Source organism: Pteropus alecto, unplaced genomic scaffold (genome assembly GCF_000325575.1).
Source record: "Pteropus alecto unplaced genomic scaffold, ASM32557v1 scaffold5, whole genome shotgun sequence".
NCBI classification, from domain to species: Eukaryota; Metazoa; Chordata; class Mammalia; order Chiroptera; family Pteropodidae; genus Pteropus; species Pteropus alecto.
In genome coordinates, this window is record NW_006441953.1 from 7,299,255 (window position 1) to 7,318,964 (window position 19,710).

General features: G+C 35.8%; 1 protein-coding gene across 1 annotated transcript in view; it reads left to right on the forward strand.

Annotated features, from left to right (window-relative positions):
- The window catches only part of MCUB (mitochondrial calcium uniporter dominant negative beta subunit), a 33,022-nt gene extending 15,772 nt beyond the window's left edge, over positions 1-17,250 (forward strand). The window contains exons 2-8 of the mRNA XM_006918912.3: positions 1,675-1,750; positions 2,253-2,423; positions 6,034-6,138; positions 12,823-12,983; positions 14,725-14,928; positions 15,529-15,645; positions 17,025-17,250. Of these exons, the coding sequence (XP_006918974.2) occupies positions 1,675-1,750; positions 2,253-2,423; positions 6,034-6,138; positions 12,823-12,983; positions 14,725-14,928; positions 15,529-15,645; positions 17,025-17,102 (912 nt within the window). The 3' untranslated portion in view covers positions 17,103-17,250. The remainder of the gene's footprint in view (positions 1-1,674; positions 1,751-2,252; positions 2,424-6,033; positions 6,139-12,822; positions 12,984-14,724; positions 14,929-15,528; positions 15,646-17,024) is intronic.
- Positions 17,251-19,710: the final 2,460 nt, after the last annotated feature.

The window sequence follows — 19,710 nt, forward strand, 5'->3', positions numbered from 1 at the left end:
CAAAAAGTAATAGACAATATCGTAATATCCATTATCAAACTTGGAGAACTCTACGACATATATTTATTTATTGAGAGTTGCATCTATTTTAAGAAATAGGTTTTTTCTCATCTTCGTAGTGAATTATATTTTTAAAATAAAATTCAAATGACAGTCTGAAGTTAATGTGACAGGTGATGTTTTTTGGAAACTAATTACCTAGGTTATGCTTAACACCAGAAATATGTATTTGAATGTTTTACTTATTAATGAGATTGTTTCGATTTTGAGCATAATGAAACATTGAGTCTATGTCATTTTATTTTTTCTAGCAGTGAAAGCATTTTTAACTATTTATTACTTAAATTTGATAATGTACCCTCATACAAATGAAATCTTAAAAAATGCAATTTATAAAAGAATTCTTCATTGCATAATTGCTGGCAAGTTGTTTGTTAATAAACTACTGCAAAGTGATGCATTTAAAAAGCTGGATCAGTATGAAACAGCTACCGTGGTGTGACTCTGGTACTAATTCCTCTGGCACAAGTTCTTTTGAGCTCCAGATGCCTGTGAACCGGCTCTTCAGCGCCCTTTCCTTCTGCCACCCCAGTTCTGTCTCTGTTCACACACCGACTGCACCATGATGTCACTTGGCCTTTGGTATTAAACAGCCAGTACAACTGTAGTTACAGACACCAGTGCAAACTCTGAAAACATGCTCCGCAGACAGGCAACCGTTCAGATATTCTGGACCTAGCAGCGGATCCCTAGACCATGTGAATACCCTTGTCGGGCACAGGGCGAGGGCGAAGATAATGAAAACCTTGAGACTTTGTTAGAAAAGTTATAATGAAGTCTGTTTGCGTGTTAAACACTTAAACCACTCAATCTGCAGTTTCTAAAGTGGTAGAAAAGGAAGACTAAAACAAACCTTTTCATGAAAAGTAGAAAAACACAAGCAAAATGCCCTAGAGAAACCAGAAAACCATCTAGCAGAACTTTCTGCAGTGATGGAAATGTTCTCTTCCTGTGCCGTCTAATACAGTAGCACTCAGCACAGGGAGCTGTGGAGCTTTTGAAATGGGTCAAAGGTGACTCTGAGAAACTGAATTTTTAGTGTTATTTAATTTTAATTAATTTAAATTTAAATTTAAATGGCCACCTGCGGCCAGTGACTACCATACTGGTCAACACAGTCTAGTAGAGCAGTGTTTATCAACGTCTAACATGCATGAGGATCACCTGGGGATCTTGTTAAAATGCATATTCAAGCTCTGTCCTTCCGGGCTCGGTCTGTGATTCTGCATTTCTAATCAACTCCTAGGGCATGCTGATGCTTCCAGATCAGGGCCCGTACTTTGAGAGGCAAATATCCAGAATATACTATATCCACTTATTTTAGATGATCACCTAAAAGGAAGGACCCAATTTAAAAATTCTCACGGACCTCTAGGTTTTTCAGGAGTTCTCACACCTCAGCTTGAGAACACTGTCCTGGTGTCACCTCTGCAGCATGCTGTCGTGCAGCCGGAAAGATTTAGTGAGCTTCTCTGAGGGCTTACCTGGATGCCTACGGGAACCTGAATTTTTCATTGTGCTTGTTGCTATATAAGGTTAAAAGGAATCTTCAGGTAAAGATACTTATTTTAACTTTATCCTTTTTTCTAAAAGAAAAAATAATCTTTCTTGCAGGTTTTTTGTGTGAAGCTGTGTGGAAATCTGAAATACTGTCAATCACATCTTTATAGTACAGTGGTGCCACCTGATGGTAAGCTTTCTTAGCACTTCTTTGTTTGGTTCCTATGCTAATTTATTTCCATTCTTCCAAACAAGGTGAGAAATATGAGTTTTGAGCAAAACAGACTTTTCTTGTGTTTCCCCCACCCCATGCCACCCTATACCTGGCTCTGTTCAATTCCTCCCTTTCTGTTCCTATAATATCTCTGATGTCGTTTGGCAATCTCCTACCCAGCAGTCAGAGGAATTATAGATGAATTAGAAGCAGTTTTTGCCCTCAAGAGCTTAACTCTTGACCTAGGAAGACTCTAAGATGATTATAATAAAGTGTGGTACGTGCTATAACAAAACATCATAGAATGGTGAGGAAATAAGTAAACCGTAGTATGGTGAAGGCACTATAAGAGCCATGCAAATGATTACAGATTTATGAATTTCGCGTTTAAGCACTTCTTTTAGAATTTTTGTATTTTAAAGTTATTTTTATAAAGTAAAATTTATCCATTTCTACATTATATTCTTTTTCTTAACAGAAATAACTATTAGTTACAGACATGGCCTTCCTTTGATAACACTTACTTTGCCATCCAGAAAAGAGCGCTGTCAGTTTGTAGTCAAACCCATGTCATCAACAGTTGGTTCATTCCTTCAGGACCTACAAAATGAAGATAAAGGTGTCAAAACAGCAGCCATCTTCACGGCAGGTATATATGTATATTTTGTTCAGCTCTGTCTTTTTCTTTTTCTGAATCTTTAGATATTTACTTTTTTGGAAAGAAGTTGATTCTTTAATACAGCAGGTATATATGTATATTTTGTTCAGCTCCGTCTTTTTCTTTTTCTGAATCTTTAGTTCTTTACTTTTTTGGAAAGAAGTTGATTCTTTAATACTTTATATAATAAATGGTTTGTCTTTACTGAGTACTTCATTTTTATAATCAGTAATATAAAAAAATTAACTGGTGAATAAATATTAATGGAATAGATTTTATTAGTCCATTAAGTTGCAGTTTTATTTCATAAACTTAGCCTGAAAACTTTTCTATGAAAAAATCTTAATGACACAGGCATCAATGTGTAATTTTCAGCAAAATTTGAATAATAAAATGAAATGCAGTTTCAATGATTAAAATAGCCAGTGAGTAATTAAAATACACAAACAGCGCATTTATCTTTGTTATGAGGCAATTGCAGTCTAGTATGTTTTTTGACAGAATTAGTTCTCCTCAGGAAGAATATGTGTATAGTTTTTAATACGAGCACATGTGGTTAATCATTTAGACATTTTAAATTTAAAATATAGTTTTTATGTCCTTGTGGTCTGAAATGGTCTTAGACCTACTGTTCCTAAAATAGAATAAATGATTGTTTACCCAAGCTCAACCTACAGAGGCCACAATGGATAGGTAAATGAGTAAATTTGCATTGTTATTTTATGGTACTATTAGATGATTAAAATACTTATTTAAAAGTTGGATACTGTTGCAATTTTGAAAAGGAAATAGGCATTCTTCTTCTCTATTCAAGTTCAGAACTAATAAAGGGTAGATATAGAAGTTGGAAAAATGGAGATTAAAGAATTTATTTACTCAACAAATATTTATTGAATGCCTAACATATGCCAGATACTGTTCTAGTTGCTAGAGGTAGAGCAAAGAACAACAGAGATAAAAACTCGAGCTCTTATGGAGCGTACATTTTAAAAGGAGAAAGAAACAAGGTAAAGAAATAAAATATATAAAATATTAGATAATAAGTGTTACGGAGAAAAATAAAGCAGAATGAGGTGGGGAGAATGTGTGAGTTGTGGGGGGAGGTGCTTGCTCCCTAAGGTCACATTTGAGTGGTAGAGCAAAGAAAAACAGAGATAAAAACTCGAGCTCTTATGGAGCGTATATTTTAAAAGGAGAAAGAAACAAGGTAAAGAAATAAAATATATAAAATAATAGATAATAAGTGTTACGGAGAAAAATAAAGCAGAATGAGGTGGGGAGAATGTGTGAGTTGTGGGGGGAGGTGCTTGCTCCCTAAGGTCACATTTGAGTGATGACCTGGAAGAGGTGAGAGAGCTCTGTAGAGGGCAGAAGACCTCTCCAGGCAGAGGCCCTGAGGTGGGAGCCAACTCTCTGGCTGCAAAAAAGGGAGCTGGGTGGAAGTAGAGGTGAGTGGCAGATTGGGGAAAGCCTTGTAGGTTATTGTGAGGGCTTTATATTTAACTGGAAGGGAAGCTTTCTTCCTGATAAAACCAGTCAGGGAATAGGGTTTTAGTCCTGTGGCCACAATGGCCTGATACTCCATCTAGTTCCAATGAACTAGACACATTCCCCCGAGTCACAGGAGCACTGAACACCCGTGGGCCTTCCCCAGGGCCTGCCCTCCTAAGCTTCTAGGAGCAGGTGGATGCAAACCTTGAGCACAGTACTTGCCTGGTAGGTAGTGTGTACTCAATACATACTTGTTAAATGAATGAAATAAGAGAGGTTAAAGCAATGATGGATGTGTATACCCTGCTTATTTCTAAAAATTGAGTGACTTTGAAACATAAACAAACAAATAAAAACACTTGAAATGTTAGAGAAAGAGAGCTTTTAGACCAAGTGAAAACACTTTATTGGGATTTGAATGAATACTTGCCCAAGGATAGGTGAAAAATTCAACACGATATCATTAGCTCTTCTCCAAAGTGTTTCACGTCAATCTTTTGCTGTTCTTACATTAGTATGAAGGATAATGTAGTACTTCAACTGAGAAATCATATGTAGTTGTTTTTATAGTAATATTTTAAGGACCTGGTTTGAAGTCATTTAAAGGTAAATTTTTAAATGACACTTGCTAAGTCAGATAAAATGATTAGTGTGTTGCCGATCTTTTTAAAATGAGGCTCTGTGGGTGGAATTTGCCTGCATTTAATTTGGGCATGAAAGGCGTATTCTAAGCTTGTCACAGTTTTGCCCATAGTGTGCGTTGAATCATTTGGCAGTTCCAGGGAAAATGATTTCACCCCAACTGATGAACAGGAACCCAAACAGCCAAATTCTAGAAACAGACTCAGGTGCAGTCTTGACTGACTGCCTCTGGAACAAAAGAACTACAAAGAGCCAGACAGGAGGCAGGCAACCAGGGGCTTCCTGATTTTACTAGCAGTATTTCTGCCATCGCGCATATTAACATAGCTGAAATAGCTCTGGTTGAATATAGCCAAGCAAATGGCAGGCCAGGAGAACATTCTCATCCTGGACTTCATAACATGTAGTTATAAGGGGACCGTTCTGAAGGAGTAATGATAGAGAAACTCATACCCAGAGCCAGTTGTTTGCATCTCGTTCCGTGAGTTTGCTTTCTTAACACCTGGGCTACATTAACTTTAGTTCAAAAGTGTAATAACACAAACTAGGCTATATGAGAAGCTGTGCAAAGCGCGCCGAGGTTAAAATTTTCCAAGAGAGGTTTTTTTCTGAAGTGTTTTTATGAAATTTTAATTCCTGTTAGAATCTCTCCTACTTCTCACCCCATCCCCACTTCCTAAAATAAACCACGGAAATGCAAATTTACTCCTTAGGTTTAATTATGTCTGTTACTTTCCCTGCCACCCCCACCTTTCTCAGCTTTGCCTCTTTTCATGTTTCCCAAGCTAGAAAAGCAAGGGGTCCTATGTGTGTGGTAGTTTGTAGTGCTGTTTGGCCACCAAGTTTCAACTAACAAATCAAACACCTCTAAAAATTAAAAACAAGAGCAAGGCAGGCTTTTGAAAATGTTCCTCCCTGTGTGCCTGTACATACCAGTAGGCTTGGCTGTAAGCAACAGAAACGGACTCCGGCAAGGGGTGTGTTAGCAGACTCTTGAGATTGTGACTGATGGAAAGCCAGGCTCAGAAGAGGGCAGGAACCGGGGGAGGACACCTCAGAGACCCGGTTGGCCCCGGAACAGCCTCATGAGCTCTGCTGTGACACCCCCATCCCACAACTGCCCCCTCAGCTGCTCTGGCCTTGCTGTGAAGAGTTCCCACCTGTCCTGAATCTTTGCATGACTGTCTGAAGATGCGGTCGTCTTACCAGGGACATCAGTCTGGATCCCAGTCCAGCTGACAGAGGGAGAGAGAGGAAGCACCTGCCTGCTCTGCTTGGTCCATTGGAATGGATAGTAGAACAAGGGAGGACACCTCCCAGTGGGAACAGCATTGGGTATGGGGAGCCCCCCAAATGGCAGATGTCCACTACCATATTGTAATGACCTGGGTTAGTAGTTCTCTATATGTTGGAAAATGGTTCTTACTGTTCTAAAAAAAGGACATATTTTTGCATTACTTTCTTTCAGATGGCAGTGAGATTGCAGGTTCAACCTTGATGGAAATTTTGCTAATGAATGATTTTAAAGTTGTCATTAATAAAGTAACATATGATGTACGGTGTCCCAAGAAAGGTAAGAAACACAGCTATGCAACTCTCTTTGTGTTTCCCTTTAGCTATGGGGCATATATGGGGAGAAGCCTTGTCTTAATCTTTTTAAATAACCAAAAGACCAAGAAGGCTTTGGAGAACCATGTCTAAGCTTTTCTAGCAGGGGTGTAAATAAATGATCATTAGAAGTTGCCTAGGAAGGCTTTTAGTTTCGTCTATTCTTTTTAAACTTTTAATGCTTCACTTTAGGAACTTGAATGCTTAATCTGACATTATTGGGTTAAGAAGTGGGCCTGGAAATCATGAACACAAGTGTGTATTGTTGTACAGTTCTTAATTCTTTTTTAATTAGACTTTATTTTTTAGAGTAGTTCTAGGTTCATAGCAAGATCGAACAGATAGTACAGAGTTCCTATATACTCTTTTCCCCCCTCCCCACAGCTTCCCCACTGTCAAGCCCCAGGGTGTTCCCTTTGTTAGTCTATGCACCTACGCTGACATATCATCATCATTTGAAGTCCGTTGTTGACATTAGGGCTCCCTCTTGGTGTTGCACATTTTATAGGTTTTGACAAATGTGTAAGATTGAACAGATAGTACAGAGTTCCTATATACTCTTTGCTCCCCTCCCCACCGCTTCCCCCACTGTCAAGCCCCAGGGTGGTCCCTTTGTTAGTCTATGCACCTACGTTGACACATCATCATCACTTGAAGTCCATTGTTGACATTAGGGCTCCCTTTTGGTGTTGCACATTTTATAGGTTTTGACAAATGTGTAATGACATTTGTCCATACTGTAGTATCATACAGAATCATTTCACTGACCAAAAATCCTCAGTATTCTGCCTATTCATTTCTCCACCTCCCCCAACCCATGGCAACCACTGATCTTTTTCTGTCTCCATAGTTTTGCCTTTCCAGAACCTTTTACAGTTGGAACCATACAATATGCAGTCTTTTCAGATTGGCCTCCTTAACTTAGTAGTATGAATTTAAGTTTTCTCCAGGTCTTTTCATGGCTTGATAGCACATTTCTTTTTAGTGCTGAATAATATTCTATTGTCTGGATGCATCACAGTTTTTTTATTCATTCACCAACTGAGGGGCTTCTTGGATGTTTCCAAGTTTTTACAATTATGAATAAAGTGGTTATAAATATCTGTGTGCAAGTTTTTGGGTGGACATAGTTTTCAGTTCGTTTGGGTAAATACCAAGGAGCATGATTGCTGGATCATAAGGTAAGAGTATGTTTAGTTTTGTAAGAAACTGGCCACTTTTCTTCCAAAGTGGCTGTGCCATTTTGCATTTACAGAAGCAGTGAATGATAGTTACTATTGCTCCACATTCTCATCAGTGTTTTGGATTATGTCCATCCTAATAGCTAGTGTAGTCATATCTCATTATTGTTTTAATTTTGAATTGTCTATTGACATGATTTCAAATGCTTACTTACCATGTATATCTTCTTTGGTGAAGTGTCTGTTCAAGTCTTTGGCCCATTTTTAAGCAGGATGTTCATTTTCTTATTGTTGGGTTAAGATTTCTTTGTATGTTTTGGATAACAATTCATTATCAGATCTCTTTTGCAAAACTTTCTCCTAATGTGTGGCTTGTCTTCTCATTCCCTTGGCATTGTCTTTCGGAATGCAGGTTTTTAATTTTTTTTTTATTTATGCGTTTTTATTATGAAATTTTTTAAAATAAATTTATTTTTTTATGATGTTTTTAATTTTAATGAAGTCCAAGGACTGTACCTTTTATTTTATCTAAATGTCATCTAGGTTTTCTCCCATGTTATCTTCTAGGAGTTTTATTGTATTTTATATTTCACTTTGAGTTAATTTTTATGAAGGGTGTAAAGTCTGAATATAGATTTGTTATTTTGCATATGAATGTCCAGTTCTTCCAGTACCATTTGTTGAAAAGACTGTCTTTGCTCCATTGATTACCTTTGCTCCTTTATCAAAGATAAGTTAACTATATTTATGTGAGTCTATTTCTAGGTTCTCTATTCTGTTCCCTTGATCGATTCGACAATATTTTTGCCAATACCATACTGTCTGGACTACTGTAGCTTTATAAGAAGCCCTAAGGTTGGGTAGTGTCGATCCTCTTACTTTCTTCTTTAATACTGAGTTGGCTATGGATCTTTTGATTGTTCGTATAAATCCTGGAATCACTTTGTTGATACGCACAAAATAACTTGCATGAAATTTTGATTGGAATTGTGTTGAATCTATAGATAAATTTGGGAAGAACTGATACCTTGACAATATTGAGTCTTTCTATCCATGAACATGGAATATCTCTTCATATATTTAGTTCTTTGATATATCAGACTTGTGTAGTTTTCCTCGTATACAGATTGTATATATTTTGTTAGATTTATACCTAAGTATTTCAGTTTTTAGGTGAAAATGTAAATAGTGATGTGTTTTTAATTTCAAATTCCACTTGTTTATTGCTAGTATGTAAGAGATTGATTTTTATATATTAATCTTGTATCCCGCAACTTTGTTATAATTGCTTATTAGTTCCAAGAGGGATTTTTGGTGGTGTTGTTGTTGATTCTTTCAGATTTTCTATATGGATAATCATGTCATCTGAAAACAAACACAATGTCTTCCCTTTTTTTGTAAACATAATATTTAAAATTTTTTAAAATTACACTTGACATTCGACATTATATTAGTTTCAGGTGTATAGCATAGTAGTTAGATATTTATATAACTTACAAAGTGATGCCCCTGTGAGTCTAGTACCCACCTAACACCATACATAGTTATTACAATATTATTGACTATATTCCCTATGTATTTTACATCTCTGTGACTATTTTGTAACTACCGATTTGTACTTCTTAATCTCTTCACCTTTTTCACCCATTCCCCACAACCCCTCTCCCATCTGGCAACCATCAGTTTGTCCTCTCTATCTATGAGTTTGTTTCTTTTTGTTTTGTTTTTAGATTCCACACATGAGTGAAATCATATGGTATTTGTCTTTCTCTCTCTGACTTATTTCACTTAGCATAATACCTTCTAGGTCCATCCATGTTGTCACAAATGGTAAGATTTCATTTGTATTTATGGCTGAGTAATATTCCATTGTATATATGTACCACTTCTTTATCTAGTTGTCTATCAATGGACACTTAGGTTGCTACCATATCTTGGCTATTGTAAATAATGCTGCAGTGAAAATACGGATGCATATATCTTTTTGAATTAGTGTTTTGGATTTCTTCAGAAAAATACCCAGAATTGGAATTGCTGTATCATATGGTAGTTCTATTTTTTGAGGAACCTCCATACTGTTTTTTTTTATAGTGGCTGCACCAATTTGCAGTCCCACCAACAGTGCACAAGGATTCTCTTTTCTCTATATTCTTGCTAACATTTACTGTTTGTTGATTTGTTTATGATAGCCATCATGACAAGTATAAGGTGATTTTAATTGTGGTTTTAATTTGCATTTCTCTGATGATTAGTGGTGTTGAGCATCTTTTTATATGTCTATTGGGCAACTGTATGTGCTCTTTGGAGAAATGTCTATTCAGGTCCTCTGCTTGATTTTTAACCAGATTGTTTGTTTCTTGGTGTTAGGGATATTAACCCCTTACTGAATATATCATTCTTGAATATCTTCTTCCATTTGGGTTGTCATTTCATTTTGTTCATGGTTTCCTTTGCTATGTAAAAATTTTTAGTTTAATGTAGTCTCATTTGTTTATGTTTTCTTTTGTTTCCCTTGCCCAAGGAGTCATATCCAAAAAATATTACTAAGAGAAATGTCAAAGAGTTTATTGTGTTTATTTTCTTCTAGGAGTTTTATGGTTTCAGGTATTACATTTAAATTTTTACTTAATTTTGAGTTTATTCTTGTATGTGGAGTAAGAAAGTGGTCTGGTTTTATTCTTTTGCTAGTGGTATAGTTTCATGTATCTGTACAGGTTCCCCAACACCATGTATTGAATAGAATATCTTTACCCCATTGTATCTTGCCTCCTTTGTGATAGGTTAATTGACCATATAGTCATGGGTTTATTTTGGGTTCTCTATTCTATTCTCTTGATCTATATATCTGTTTTTATGCCACTATCATGCTGTTCTGATTACTATAGCCTTTTAGTATAGTTTCATGTCAGGTAGTGGAATACCTCCAACTTTGTTCTTTGTCAAGATTGTTTTGACTATTCAGGGTCTTGTGGTTCCATACAAATTTTAAGATTATTTTTTCTAGGTCTCTGAAAAATGCCATAGGTATTTTGATAGAGATTGCATTGAATCTGTAGATCGCTTTGGGTAGTATGGACATTTTAACGATGCTAATTCTATCAATAAGCATGGTATATGCTTCCATTTATTTGTGTCTTCTTCAATTTCTTTCTTCAATGACTTAAATGATTTTCTGAGTATAGGTTTTTTACCCTTGTTAAATGTATTCCTAGGTATTTTATTGTTTTTGATGAAATTGTAAATAGAATTGTTTTCTTAATTTTTCTTTCTGATAGTTGGTTATTGGTGTATATAAATGCAACCTATTTCTGAATATTAATTTTATATCCTCCTTTTATATTAAATTTATTATTTAGTTTTTTGATGGAGTCTTTAGGGTTCTCTCCATACAGTATCATGTCATCTGCAAGTAATGACAATTTTACTTCTTCTTTTCCAATTTGGATGCCTTTTATTACTTTTTGTTGCTTGATTGCTGTGGCTAGTACTTCCAATACTATGTTGAATACAAGTGGTGAAAATGGTCATCCTTGTCTTGTTCCTGATCTTAAGGTAAACACTTTTAGCTTTTCCCCATTGAGCATGATATTAGCTCTGGGTTGGTCATATATGGCCTTTATTATGTTGAGATACATTCCCTCTATCGCCACTTTGCTTAGGGTTTTTATCATGAAGATGAATTTTGTTAAATGCTTTTTCTACATCTGTTGATATGGTCTTATGATTTTTATCTTTCATTTTGTTTGTGTGATGTATCATGTTAATTGATTTGTGGATATTTAACCAGCCTTGTATCCCAGGAATAAATCCCACTCGATCATTATGTATGATTTTTTTAATGTATTGCTGAATTCAAGTTGTTAATATTTTGCTGAGGATTTTTGCATTTACGTTCATTGGGGATATTGGCCTTATAATTTCATTTTACTTTTGTAGTGTCTTTGTATGGTTTTGGTATCAGGATAAATGAGCTTGATAGCCTTCCCTCCTCTTCAATTTTTTGGAATAGTTTGAGAAGGATAGGTGTTAATTCTTCTTGAATGTTTAGTAAAATTTACCTGGTTCAGTATTTTCTTTACGGATAGTTTTTTGATTACCGATTCAATTTGATCAGTAGTTATTGACCTGTTCAGATTTTCTTATTGTTTTTGACCTGTTCAGATTTTCTTATTGTCTTGGAGGATTATATGTTTATTAGAATTTATCCATTTCTTCCAGGTTGTCCAATTTATTGGCATGTAATTGTTTGTAGTATTTTTTATAACCCTTTGTATTTCTGTAGTGTCAATTGTCACTTTTTTTGTTTCACTTTTGATTTTAGTTATTTGAGTCTTCTCTCTGCTTTTCTTAATGAATCTGGTGAAAGGTTTATCAATTTTGTTGATTTTTTTTTAAAGAACCAGCTCTTGGTTTCATTGATCTTTGTGTTTTTTTTTTAAAAACTATTTTGTTTATTTCTTTTCAGATTTTTTTCTCCCTTCTACTCACTTTGGGCTTTGATTGTCTTCTTTTTCTCATTCCTTTAGGTATAAGATTAGATTGTTTTTTTTTTTGAGATTTTCCTCGTTTCTTAAGGTAGGCCTGTATTGCTATGAATTTCCCTCTTAGAACTGCTTTGGCTATGTCCCATAGGTTTTGCGGTGGTTGTGTTTTCATTTTCATTTGTCTTAAGGTATCTTTTGATTTCCTTCTTGACCTTGTTGTTAACCCATTCATTGTTTAGTAGTGTGTTATTGAGCCTCCATGTGTTTGGGTGTTTTTCAGTTTTCTTCTTGTAATTGACTTCTAGTTGCATACCATTACAGTCAGGGAAGATGTTTGATATGATTTCAGTATTCTTAAGTTTATTGAGACTTGTCTTGTGGCCTAACATGTAATCTATTCTAGAAAATGTTTCATGTGCGCTTGAGAAGAATATATATTTTGCTGCTTTGGGGTGAAATGTTCTAAAAATATCAATTAAGTCAATCTGGTTTAATGTATCTTTTAAGGCCGCTGTTTCCTTGTTCATTTTCTGTCTAAATGATGGTTGGCGGACATCAGGAAGGATATTGGATTGCATTCAGGTAGAAAATTGAGCCCATAAATTAATATGTTACAAACTAAGGTGAGGTATTCACCTGCATTCTGATAGATAGTTATCCCCCTTATACTTCCTGCATGAAGATTTTTAAAGAAACGGTAAAAGTCATATTATAAAGAAAAAAGACAAACAAAAACATAATGAGTTTTAAACCTACTGTCTCGTAATTCATCATTCCAGATTGTTTGTGTATGAGGGGGACTAATGGAATAACCTGAGACCAGAAGAAAGGCCAATACAAAATGCCGCTCCAGGAATTGAGAGGGCTCAGGGGATCAGCCACAGTGGCCAGCCCTGGGGACTCAGATTTGGTTTCCTGGACTTACAGACTGTAGAGAAAAAAAAACATAATGACTCCTTATGTTTCCTTTGTATCTTTTGTCAGAAAAACTGAATAGTGAGCACACTACTGAGATGGAAAACATGAAATCCTTGGTTCATAGACTGTTTACAGCCTTGCATTTAGAAGAGTTTCAGAAAAAGAGGGAGCACCAGTTACTGGAGAAAATCGACCACCTGAAGGGACAGCTGCAGCCCCTTGAAGAGGTTTGAAAATAACCGTTGAGTCTGTTTGAAAATAACACCCTATATTTATTGAGCGCTCTCCACGTGAGCATTTTTCTGAATGCTCTGCATATGCTTATTTTCTTTAATCCTTACAATAAGCTGTGAGTTTGGTACTGTTATCTTTCCCTTTCTTCAGATGGGGAAACTGAGACAGTAAAGAAACATAGATAACATATGGTAGAGCCAAAACTTGAACTCTGGTGGTCTGACTCTGCAGCTGCCATCTTAACCTCTGTGCTCTGCTTCATTTCCATGGACGGGCTGTAATGTCTCTAAATGAGTGTAACACGAGCTGGGGTGTACCAAGTGCAGTACTACCAGTTTCCTTTTTAGTGAATAGGCCTATGGCCCCAGCTCTGCTTAACAGAACTATAGCTGGAAAGTTAGAGAAACCTTCCTAACATCTGAAGTTAATCAATGGTAGAGAAAAAAGTAACATTTGGGGGTGGGGTGGGGCAGGAGTCTGTTTGTTCTAATTTAAGGGAAAAAACTACATATTTTAAATTTGTGATCCCACTTGTGATTTTTAAATATGAGTGTGTGTATGTGTATCTTTGTATATGAATAGAAAGTTTCTGGAGATAAATTTTTAATATTGATTGCTTCCTAGGATACCTAGGGGATGACAGAGAGAGGGGCTTTTTTATATTATTTGTTGGGTTGGGCACCTACATTTTTTTCCTTACTTTTTAAAAAGTTGGTGATGTTTTTACTTGTATAAGATTTAAGAAACTAAAAAGGTGGCCAATGGAAAATTTTCCTCCCACAGTCCTCCTAGTACCATATTCCCACACCTGTGAACCATTTCAGATTTTCTTTATGTACAAATACAAACATTATTTTCTTCTCTTTATTAGAAAAGAGCACAGTCTATTACACATTATTCTCGCCTTTTTTCACTAACAGTATACAGGTGCACCTCATTTTATTTCTCTTCGCTTTATTGTACTTCGCAGATATTGCATCTTTTGCAAATTGAAGGTAAGACCCTCCACCAGCAAAAAGCTTATGACTTGCTGAAGGCTTAGAGGATTGTTAGCATTTTTTGGCAATAAATAAAGTATTTTTTAATTAAGATATGTACATCGTTTTTTTAGACATAAAGCTATACGATGCACTTGATATACTACAGCATAGTGTAAACAACTTTTATATGCACTGGGAAACCAAAAAATTTGTGTGACTCTTTATTACAATATTCGCTTTATTGCAGTGGTCTGGAACTGAATCTGCAATATCTCTGTGGTCTGCCTGTATCCTGGAAAGTTTTCCATATTGGTACATGGAGAGCTTCTACATTATAGCTGCTTAGCAGCTTGAGGGACATGTGGATAATTTGGGGTTTTTTGCTGTTAAAAATGAATCTATCATGGGTCATGTGGCAAGAGTACCTGTAGGATGAGTTCCCTGAAGTGAAATTGCTGAGTTGAAGAAAATAGGCATGTAATTTTAGGTGGGTTTCAGAGGATGATTTCTGAGTGCTTCATTGTATACCCTTTCATACCATTTAAAAATTTCTTTCCACAAAAAATTTTTCTACAACTTAAAAAAACCATTTACTAATGAACTGATTTGGAAATAGGTGATCACTCATTAATGTACATGTTTTATAAATTCTGGGTTTTTTTCCTATAAATCAGACCTCTTTAAACTAATGCAGATGTGCATTACTTTTGTTTCTTTTCTTCTTGTAAACTGAACTGTCATTTTTTTTTCTCAGATGAAAGCCAGAATCGAAGCCCGCTCAGAAGCCCAAACCAATGGACTCCTGTGGGCTGGCTTAGCCCTGCTGTCCATTCAGGGTGGGGCACTGGCTTGGTTCACGTGGTGGGTGTACTCCTGGGATATCATGGAACCAGTGACATACTTCATCACATTTGCAAACTCCATGGTCTTTTTTGCATACTTCATAGTCACTCGACAGGTGAGTAGTTTGTTAGGAAAATGATTAGTTAGAATATCTTCTGCAAATAATTCCTTATCCAAGTCAAATAATGAGCAATAAAGCCTTTTTATTTACTGAACTACTGCTATCTGGGTTTTTATAAGCTGATAAGTTTTATTGTTGTTTTTCATAAGGATGGAGGTTTGTGTACAGCACAGAAACTGTACATAACCTTTATAGAGAAACAAATAGTACAGCTCACAAATTAGAGGCACTAAGATAAACACATCAAGTTTGTGTTTTTGGGGCCCTCATTTATAAATAAATTGAATTTGTATTGTAAAACACCCAGTAACTTTAGCTTTATCTCATACATTATTTTGTCAAAAATCTCCATTTCCTCTTTTCTCCCTTCTGTCCCAGTATGTGTGATTTCTTTTCCTAGCTCACTTGCTTTTGAAATGAGCAGCTGATCTCAACTGAGACAAAATGTTTTGCTTGTGTTGCCTTATGCTTGCTCTGACGGCCACTGCAAATATTTCACTTGTCTGCCTTCCCTTGCTTTGGTGTTGCTAAGGCTCGTTCTTGTGGAGGCATTATGTTCATTTAAAACATGTTCTTTTTTTCTCCCTTTTTTAGGATTATACTTACTCAGCTATTAAGACTAGGCAATTTCTTCACTACTTTCATAAGAAATCAAAGCAACAGCATTTCGATGTGGTGCAATACAACAAATTAAAAGAAGATCTTGCTAAGGTACGTTATCGCAAACGCAGCATCTTACAGGTGGTCATTTTTGGAGCCAGAACTTAGTTCAGGGAAATACAATTGGTGACTTATCCTCACAGGTTAAATCTTCCATGTTTGTGGTTTTGTTCAGTGAAAGAGTTGACTTGTCTGATACTAATTCCATATCCTACAGGTTTATTGTCTTCTGTATTCAACACGCAGATAGCTTTAACTGTGCATTCCAAACTGTCTTAAATGACTTTGAGATAGTAAAATAATAGTTTTCAATAGAAATCTATTTCTAAGCAAGTACATGTTTTTAAAGAAAATAATTCAATATCAAGCTCATTTTCTGATTTGTACTATTAAAGACATGAAAGAAATTAGTATTTTAGGAAGATTAACACTCTGATAAAGAATTTTAAGCTCTCTAAAGGAATTTGCAAGTTTCTTTTCCTTAAAAATAGAAAAATCGATATGGTAGTCTTTCTTTAATCTTCTCCATCTTTCAGATGAGAAAATGGAGGTGTTTAATGTAACTTGTCTACATATACAATGTTAGAAAGTGGGAAACCAGGGTATGAACCCACAAGTTTGTCTGGAGCCTGTGGTGTTAAGCACTTTTTCACAATCCATTTCTTAGGCAACTTTTACCTCTGGCCTCCCAGTGGGCTCACTAGATTGTTCAAGTGATGACTTTTCAACACGTAACTAATTAGATTTTTAATTTTTCTTAGTAATTTTATTAAAAAGTTTTGGTAAAAATATCTTCTCTTGCTCAATGCATGCTCACTTAGTAGCCAGGAATTATTATATCTTTTGTTATCTGTACCTTCTAAACTACCCATTCCTCAAACTTGAAGAAAAAATACTACTAAATTTAATTTGTAACTCAAAAATTAGAGTTAAAGAGCCTTAAATTTTTTTTTTTTTTTAAATTTTCTGTAGTCACTACTTAGAAAAAATATAATGATGCTTTTTAAAAAAATTTAGTGGATACTCTTTCATTTGAATGATCCAATTCGAGAAGGCTAAGGAATGTTCTTCCAACAAGTTTATAGCTTGGGCTTTAAGACTTAAAGTAGCACTCGATGTAGTATTTTCTTAAGATAATAAAGTCGAGGAAAAAAGGGAAGCTGACAGGTCACAGAGACGTGTTTTTTTTTTAAATACCAACTGGGAAAACCCTTACAAAGGGGAAAATTAACATAACAAGAACTATAAGGATGTATTAGAAACCTTAAACTCACTTTTAACAAAGGATCCATATAAATAAAATATCATCGGCATTTATCACTAGTAGTTTAGTGTACATATCGACCTAAGGAAATATGTCCTCTCTGGCAGCCATACTGGTATGTTCCCAGTGCTCTCTGCTCAGGGACTTTTCTTTCTCTCGTTGACAGGCTAAAGAATCCCTGAGCCAGGTACGCCGCTCTCTCTATTTGCCAGCGCACATAGAAGAACTCGACGAAGAGAATTAATCTTACATTTTTAAATGTCATTGAATTTTTCCATTAGGTATTGATTTTGCAAATTAGAAACTGGAACTTTTTGAGTCTCATAGTTCATTTGAATTTGACTGTTTCAAACTCTTTTGTTAATAAAAAAAAAATATGCTTGCAAAACACAGATATTCTGGGAAATTCTTACTTGAGATTTTTGGTTTGTGGAGCTTCACGACTTGTTGAGGTTTAATGTTGGAAGAAGCTTGGATGCATCCATCAAAATCAAAGTGGCTTCTGCTACAGTTGGCACTTAATGCTAAGAATCCTCGTCAGCCCGTCCTATGTTCATTCCCTGAGCAGAGGTGAAATGGTCAGTGTGCTTGGCATTCACTCTTGTTAGACTTCATTTAGAATCATCTTGTCATTAATTTATTTAAAAAGATTTTTTTATTGTCGACATACGATAGTATATTAGTTTCAGGTGTACAACATAGTCATTCAATATCATATGACTATATCTTATGAATTGATCACCACAATAAGTCTAATAACCACGATAAGTCTAATTTCTTTTTAAATGCATAGTAGTTGGAAGATTTTATCATTAAATATAGCCAAAATTATTATAAAATGTCATGAGGTGTTTCATCTTAACTAATCTTTATGGAGATAGATATTATTTATTGTATGTTGTCAAATACTGTTCTAGGCACTTTACATATATGTTATCTGTAGTCCTATAATCCTATGAGGTAGCTATATTTTAATCCCAATTTAATAATAAGGCTTAGAGAAGTTAATCTGCCTGAGTGGACATAGCTAGAAGATTTAAGCATCTATACATAGTAAGTCATAAATTTTTGTAAATTTACAACTAATGGTATTTAATATATTATCTAAGATTCTACTGTTTCTGTGTTTGACAAGGGTAATGATAACACCTAGATATCAAAGATTTGCTTAAAACAAAAAAACAAAAATATTCCAATGATTTTCAGGGTACATCTTGCAGTCAAATCAGATTCAGACTTCCTACACCTTAACCAGAGCAACACACAATGATCACTTGCTATTTGTATCAGTGTCTCTGAAACACAGAGATTCTGAAATAGCAATATATTGGTGTTTTATAACTAAGCTAAGAATATGTACTAATATGTTTTTATAATGAATATCACCAGGCTAAGTATTATGACAAGTGAAAAGGGTTTTCAGACTCAATTTCATTGTGTGTGCGTGTGCGTGTGCGTGTGCGTGTGCGTGTGTGTGTGTGTGTGTGTGTACGCTTGCTTCCCCACATCAAAAAGCAATTCTCAGAAGTATGCAGAGTGTCTGAAAATTCAACTCAATTCTGACACCATCTACCTGGAGATAGAATGCGATTCCACAGGTAAAGAAAGGGCTGAGTCCCACAAGACTGCCTTCCACTTTGGATATCAGGTACAAGCCCAGGTTGTCACCTGTGTTTCTGACCAACTAGCTATAAATCAGTTTCCTGTGAACCATTCCCCAGATTAGATTAACTTGCTAGAGCAGTTCTCAGAACTCGGGAAAACCCAATTATTCACTCAATTACTGATGTATTACAAAGGAATCAAGAGCCAGATGAAGAGATACATAGGACGAGGTGCCAGCAAAGGAGCTCTTCCCTCGTGAAGTCTGAGGCCCAGCGTGGTGGCCCATGGAAGTTTTGGCTCTCCAACGTGGAACCTCTCTCAAAAAGCGAACTAGTGGTCCTCCTGGGTTTCTATGGAGGCTCCATTACAAAGCCATGATTGACTTAAGTCATTGGCCATTGGTGGTTGAACTTAACCTCCAGCCCCTCTCCCCTTCCGGGAGTGCTGAAAGGGATGAGACTGAGTTTCAAATCTCTAATCACACAGTTGGTTCTCCTGGCAACCAGCCCCCACAATTGGTCCAAAAGTCATCTCATTAACATAACAAAAGTCATCTCGTCTGTCTTTTTGTTTTGGTATACTCTACAAATGTCACCCAAATGTAAATTTCAGAACAGGGATTGTTTGCTTTGTTCACTGATATATCCATCCCAGTGCCAAGAATGCTTGGCCCATACTAGGTACCCAAGAAAGACTGGGAAAAGGTCCATGGTATTTTCAGGCATAGAGCTGGGGAAAGAATCTAGACTAGGAAAGTGGACAGGATAGCTTCTGAATTCTTGCAAACAGTCTAAAGGAAAATCCAGGAAGATGGGGTGAACTAGGACAGAATTGGCAAACTAATACCTGTACCTATTTTTGTAAACAGTTTTATTGAAACATAACAATGCTCATTTATGTATTGCCTGTGGCTGTTTGTCCACTGTAGCAGCAGAGTCGACTAGTTGCAATAGTCAGGCTTGCAAAGTCTAACATAATTATTCTCTGGCTCTTTATGGAAAAATTTTGCTGACCCCTGAACAAGAATGTGAAATGAAAGACAGTTATCAAAGAATACTTATATGTTTTTAGGGCTTCAGAAAACTAGTCATGTGAAAAATGAATTAATTCTTAGTAAAGATAGCTTCCTTTGATTTCTTTCTTCCCACTTTACTAAGTAAAATAAGAAGTATAATTCTTTTTCTTCAAAGAAAGAGCTGTGTGTAAGTCACATTGGTGACTGATTTCTGAGTACTGAGGGGATGATA